The sequence below is a fragment of the Halyomorpha halys genome, unplaced genomic scaffold (genome assembly GCF_000696795.3).
Source record: "Halyomorpha halys isolate HHAL.00 unplaced genomic scaffold, Hhal_1.1 Scaffold833.1, whole genome shotgun sequence".
In the NCBI taxonomy this organism is placed as follows: domain Eukaryota; kingdom Metazoa; phylum Arthropoda; class Insecta; order Hemiptera; family Pentatomidae; genus Halyomorpha; species Halyomorpha halys.
In genome coordinates, this window is record NW_027109632.1 from 57,443 (window position 1) to 64,225 (window position 6,783).

Below are 6,783 nucleotides of genomic sequence, written 5' to 3' on the forward strand. Positions count from 1 at the left end.
TATATATTACTTGCTTACTCAAAATTTTACTAACAGTTAAAAAATCAAATTGTAATTTCAAATCATTATTTCCAAATAATTGTTTCAGTATTCAACGTTTTTTTAATCCCTGCTAAAAGAAAAGTAATTGATTATTTCAAGAATGACAATATCTTCAAATTACCTTTTGATTATTGAGATTTTTTTTTTTATTATGTGAAAAGATAATATTTATATATTTACCTATAACATCAGAAGTAATAATGTATTTTTCAAGTTTTATTTTCAGAGAAACTTTTCAGGGGATGGGGAATGCCTTCTGAAGAGTAGGTTATATTTAAATTAAGGGAAGCTATTAATTGATTAATAATTTAGACTTCTTAATAAATTAAAAAGAATTTACAAATCATCATTTTACAATTGAAAAAATTAAATAGAATCATTTATAAATATTTTGCAAACATACCCTAGGTAAAGGTTCGAAAAATGGTCCAATCCATAATAAAACTATCAGTATAAGGCCACTATTTATGAGGCTAGCTAGTTGTGTTACACCACCAACACCTTGTTGAATAACACTTCTTGATAAAGATGCTGCAAAAGGAAGACACGAGAAGAAGCTTCCAAATATATTTCCCATTCCCTGAAATCATAAATATGAAATATTAAAAAAACTCTTGTATTTTACAAATCTATTCATACATAGAATTTTATTTAATATTATTATTATTTTTTTATGAAATTGAATATCGAATTGATTGGAATTAGTCTAAATTCTTTATATTTCTTCATTATTTATGTATCACATTTATATAAAAGAAACACCTATTTTTAGATAAATGATTGATATTTCATTGCTAGTTACTTTCAATTAATAGTTCAATAAATATATCATCTGAATTCAAGTTCAGCCAAAACTTGTCAGCTTACAAATATTTTAAATGTGTGATAATTATTACAAATCAATTAAATGTCCCATAATTGGGAAAAGTAAGATATAAGAAAATAATTCTATAATGAAAACTGGAGTTGATGGTAAAGAATATTTATAATTATAATTATTTATGTTTTATTTTTCAATTGAGAGCATAACTATAAAGACATCTGTTGTATTTAGATTTGGTAAAAATAAGTTTGGAAAAATAAATAAATTTTTGTCATCTTCCAGAGGAAAGGTGAGGGTGCATCCAATGAATGCAATGAAATATTGAGGGGAGGGGTGAGGGATGTACCTTGACTGAATTGCTAGTGTACGACTGATAAATTATTTATCTGTTACTTTTTTATTATTATTTTATAAATTAGAAAATTTGATCATTAAAAGAGTAGAAAGAAATGCAATATAGCAAATTTGAACAGTAGATTAGAAAATAAATGAGTGATTATCTTAGTAGTTATCAAAGTAAACATGGGTCGATAAGATCCAGGACTTCAGAGCCCACATGCAATGCAGCTCTTGTAGGTTTTCTTTGGTTACTTTGTATAATATAGCCTGGAGTTAGAGTTTTATCACGTGTCTTGTTCTGTACTCACTAAATCATTTATGATCTTGTAGTTTTAAGTAAAATGTTCATAAAAAGTATTAATATTTCATGGGATTAATGAATACAGTTTATTACTATCCAACGGCATTAAAAAAAAAAAATTTATTGAGAAGAGATGTTGAACCTCTACTTACACTAATTCAAGAGACAATAAATAAAGGAAATTTTTTAAAAAGTAGGAGCATTGTTAAATATAGCCTATACTCCATTAAATACTTCATTTTCATTCCAATGTCAATTGATTTTAGCAATAAGTGATTTGTTTTTCCACAATGTTAACCAAGAAATTCAAGTGATTTCAAAGAATGTAAATCTTTTAGACCATACTGTTGATTTAAAGACTCAGATTTATATTACAAAACTAGGTATATAGGTATAAATTTTAATGTCAGTAAGTAAGCATAACCTAAGGACTTTCCTTTAACCCAAGTTCATAAACAAAATTAAGAATGTACAAATGTTTACAAAGTCAATGATATTATTATGTATTGAACTTTATTTCATCAAGTATGTACGGTTTGAACCCATCTCTCCAAAACTGCTACCTTCATAGCTGGCAGGCGTGAAATTTTAGCACAAAAAAAATGAAATTTTTTTTTTATCAGAAAATAAATTACCATACCTGTGCAAAGAGTTCTTGATTGGCATTGACTTCATATTTCAGTTTATTTGCAAATATAAGCGCCATCGATAATGACCCAATATATGCAATGAGTGAAATTATTAAGCTATCTACAGCTAATTCAGGAAACATACTAAAGTTAGGTACTGATGGTGGTGGTAATCTGCAATTAAAAAATATTACAGAATACATTAATTACTTAAACAGTTCACTTAGATATTGGCAAAAATTCATTATTCATAACACAGTATTGAGAAAAATATATAATCTGTGTCTGGTTACCTTATGGTAAGATATTTTGTGAATGAAAGAAGGAATGTTATACTCAACAAAAGCATATTCACATTAATAGTCTTTATTTATTTTGATTGAGTAAACAGTCATAAGACTATTTTTATAAGTACTTGTTAAACTTTAAAAAAAAGCTCCAATGAGGAAATGTATATTTATACTTCTTGTTTGTGAACATAAATTTAATCCTTTCATCAAAAAAAGTTGGGAGATTTCTTTAAGAACTGTTATTTCTAGTTAATAATATCTATGAAACTTATACTTATAAGCATATATGTATACACTAATATATACATGGATATAAGAGTGAGCTGGGTGGCTCAGTTTTAAGGCACTGTGCTACTAACTCCAAGGACCCAGGTTAAAATCAGGCTGTAACAGAAAATTATTCATTCTGTTAATGTAGCAATGAGTCAACCCTGTGAGTTCAGAAGTACTCCGGAGGTTTGCCTAGCCTCATTAAATGGGTACCCATAATTGGGGGGGAAATCTGGTGGTTGAGTGTGATTCTAACCAAATCACCAGCTTAGATAACTATTGGTCTACTAGTAGCAATACTTCCTTACAAAGTACTGCACCCCCTGACCTTACATAGGTTGTAGCAATAGATATGATTGAAGTTTAAATAATCTATATGCCCCATAATTTATTTCTTGTTTGCAGCAAAGAAAGATGGAGAGCTAGATAAAGCAGTTTCCAACTTCTCCAGTAAATGAAGTATGATCAATTTAGTCTTGAAATATGTTTTTCATAATGAAATAAAGATACACAATTGTTACATAATTAGCCTTAATATATGATATAAAAAACTAATAATAAATAGAGAAAATGAATAATTATTTACCCTTTAGGAATTGTTCCAACTATTCTTAGGTTATAAATTTCTGCAATATGGCCCAGATATGATACAAGTGTTCCACACAGCACAACAATAAGCTCAATAGGAATGGGGAATCTACTAATTTTAGCAAACCTAGGCTATAAAAAAAATATAAATATTATTATAAGTTCTCAGTTTTCTATAAAATTCTGTATTTAGCTTGTTTAGCAGTACAAAATGATATTTTGATGCTAACTTTCCATTTCTTACTCCAAATTATCTTTAAACTTCTTTTCATTTCCTCTGACTTACCACTGCATAAGATATTATTTCAAATTATAATTATAATTAATTATCATTTGGAAGTTAATTGCATATTCCACAACAATTATCATTTATATACTGATGACTTTCAGATATACATCTTCAATTGACCCTCTGAACTTCATTTAGCTTTTCAGAAGTGGAAAGAAGATTTTTATAGAATTAGCATTAATGTTAATGACAACATAAATCTACATAACATAAAAATGTTAAAAAAAAAAAAACACCTTTCCTTAAACTCTGATAAATCACAGACCCTTGGGATTGGATTATGTTCCCTTCTAATATATACTCCTTTCTTTTCTAACTTCTGTCAAATAATTTCTACATTGTTATCTCTTAAAAACTGAAGGTTTGATCAAGCCCTCCTCCCATAAATTCCAAAATTCTCTTTTTAAACAGTTTAGTAATTTCTGATATGGTTATTTTGCAATAGGAATATTTTGTTTTGATTTTATCCCCAAAGTTTATTTTTTTATTTAAATTGTTAAATTGTAAAAACAAATTTTTTTAATGAGTATGATTTATTAAAACAGACCTCAAACTGGATTGTATGGGATAATATTATTTAAAACGATTAAATAAAATATGAATACTAATTTTTTTTTCAGTTTTTATAAAACTATAAATCTTAGAAGTATTTAGAGTTTTCAGGAGTTATGAAAAGAATTGTGACATGAATAACTAAAGTGCCAAAGATTAAAGCTCCATTTAGAACATGACAAGATTACACATGGCCAAGTGTAAAATAATAATTATTATAAAGCATATGGAACAGGTTAACTTCACTCACCTTTATAATTTCATTATTAATAATAAGAATAACCATGGTGATTGCTGATATTATTACAGCTGCAACATTAGCAGTACTTAATCTCTCAAAAATGTTTATATAAACCTAGAATGAAATATATGAAATAAAATATATTATAGGCAGAATATTTTTAATTTATACATACATACATACATACATATATATATGTCATTAAATTATAGTATTGTGTTCCTAGACACTTGAAACCTTTTTTTAAATCAATTGTAACCATTTCCATTTCAATTGGAACTTTTTTCACATTAAATGTAATCTTATCTAATTTAATTGAAACTTTTTATACTTAAATTATACTCCCTAATATATTCCTAATTGGACTTGAATTAATCTATAAAACTGTATTTTATTTATTAATCATTACTTTAGTTTCATAAATGACTTTTGAAAGAATGTCTATATATTCTAATATTTTTTTCAATTCTTAGGTTTGTTGTATTTTTCCATCTATATATGAGTTTTAAGTTGTAATAACATTAAAAACAATAAATTCTGTTTTTTTTTTTTTTTTAATAACTTCCTGTGGAAGTGGAGGTGGACTTCATGGGCTTATTGATCATTCAATATGTTTTTCAGAAGTTGCTTACTCGGTATTTACCTTCACAGTGTGATTCAAAAATCATTTTGATTTAATAATATGTAGTACTTTATTGAACTGGAATATTTTCATTTTTAAAAGCAAAATATACACAATATTAAGACAATGGACTCGCTTTCTGCCAGAGTTTTTTGCTCAAAATGTTATGCATAATTGATGAAAAATGTCTCAATATTTTGTATATTCAGAAATGAACTAAAGAAGTTTTATTGCTATTTTTTTAGTTCAGAAATTCATCAAGTAGTTGAAGCACAATAGTAAACTAAGTATCCTTGTCTAACAGATAGTATTAAACTAAAAATTAGTGAAATGGTATTGACTTTATTTTCATAGGTTATACTTACATATACAAGCTTAAATGGTCCATTAATCACAGGTAACTTAATTCCTAAAATGTCCTTTATTTGGGAAGAAAATACATGCACTGCTGCCCCTGCTGTGAAACCACTGATTAATGTATCTGACAGTAGTGTACAAACTATACCCAATCGGAGTGCATAAAGAATTAGCTATAAAATAAAAAAGGCAGATAAATAATGTTTAAAAAAAGTTTCACTTTTACATTAAATAAGCATATACAAAATGTAATTGATAATAATTCCTAAATAAAAATTCATTTGCCAAATTAGAAACATTTTCATAATTCATTTAGAATAAAATATTTTGAAAGTAAACACTTTGTTTTTAGATGTGATATTTAGAAAATGCAGAATAAATACCAAAGTAGTAATTTTAACATTTTTATCCCATTATTGCTGATAAGTGAAATCATTTGGACCTTTCTACTTGAGTAATATATTTTCAATTCTTATATAGTTAAAATCTCTCGATTCTGCTTTCTAGGGTACCTGTTAGAGCCCATGTCTTGCAGCTGTGTATAAGAACATGATCTTTCAAACAGTTTCTGTCTATGGAATAATAAGCTGCTTTGAAATTGACTCATAAGGTATGCACATTCTGATCTACTTCCCATCATTTTTTAAGTATCTACTTTAGGATGAAGATCTGGTCTAGCAGGCTTTTTCCTTCCATCAACTTTGAGGTTGATGATAGGAATTTGATAAAATTCCTCAAAGTTTGAGGTTGCCTATGTTATTCTTGTAGAACTAAGAGTAAAAGTGGTATGATTCAGTGGAAAGGAACTGTGCTACTAACTCCAAGGACCCGGTTCAAATCTGGCTGTGATAGATAATTATTTATTCTATTACTGTAACTGTGAGTAAACCCTGAGGGTTTGGGAGAAGACCTATATATATATTTTTAACATTACCATTTGAACATCACTAAAAAAAACTAAAACAAAAGCAAAAGCACCCACTATAAACTGACTCAATTCCTTACAGAACACAGACCGAGATTTCACTTACAAACTACAGACGTGTGTATGTGCGACGGATGGACTCCTCAAACTTTCCAACACATATTATACGACTGTTACATGTATGAAAACAAAATATATAGTTTGCTGAAATCATCTTTAATGCTGAGAGACTAATAGCCTCTATCTGAACAAATATTGTTCAACAAATACAAGAAACGATTTAAAGAATTCACCAACAGCATTTACATGCAATGTTATTGGAGTAAAATCGTTCCAATATCTTGTATATAGTTGTTATTATACTTTTTTTGTTTTACGTAATTATGATTTCTCTTATTTATTATTTATTTATCTATTTTTGAAAAATTAATTTAATTTTTTTTAACTTTTCTTTTCTTTTATATAGATTTACTGATAATTACTGGTTTGTTATTCTTTTGTTTTTAAATACTTTT

General features: G+C 27.2%; 1 protein-coding gene across 1 annotated transcript in view; it reads right to left on the reverse strand.

Moving 5' to 3' along the window:
- The window catches only part of LOC106686527 (prestin), a gene marked incomplete in the record, with an annotated part of 128,904 nt that overhangs the window by 5,071 nt on the left and 117,050 nt on the right, over window positions 1-6,783 (reverse strand). Inside the window, 5 exon segments of the mRNA XM_067047786.1 lie at window positions 446-622; window positions 2,146-2,308; window positions 3,281-3,414; window positions 4,374-4,478; window positions 5,352-5,516. Coding sequence (XP_066903887.1) covers window positions 446-622; window positions 2,146-2,308; window positions 3,281-3,414; window positions 4,374-4,478; window positions 5,352-5,516 — 744 coding nt within the window.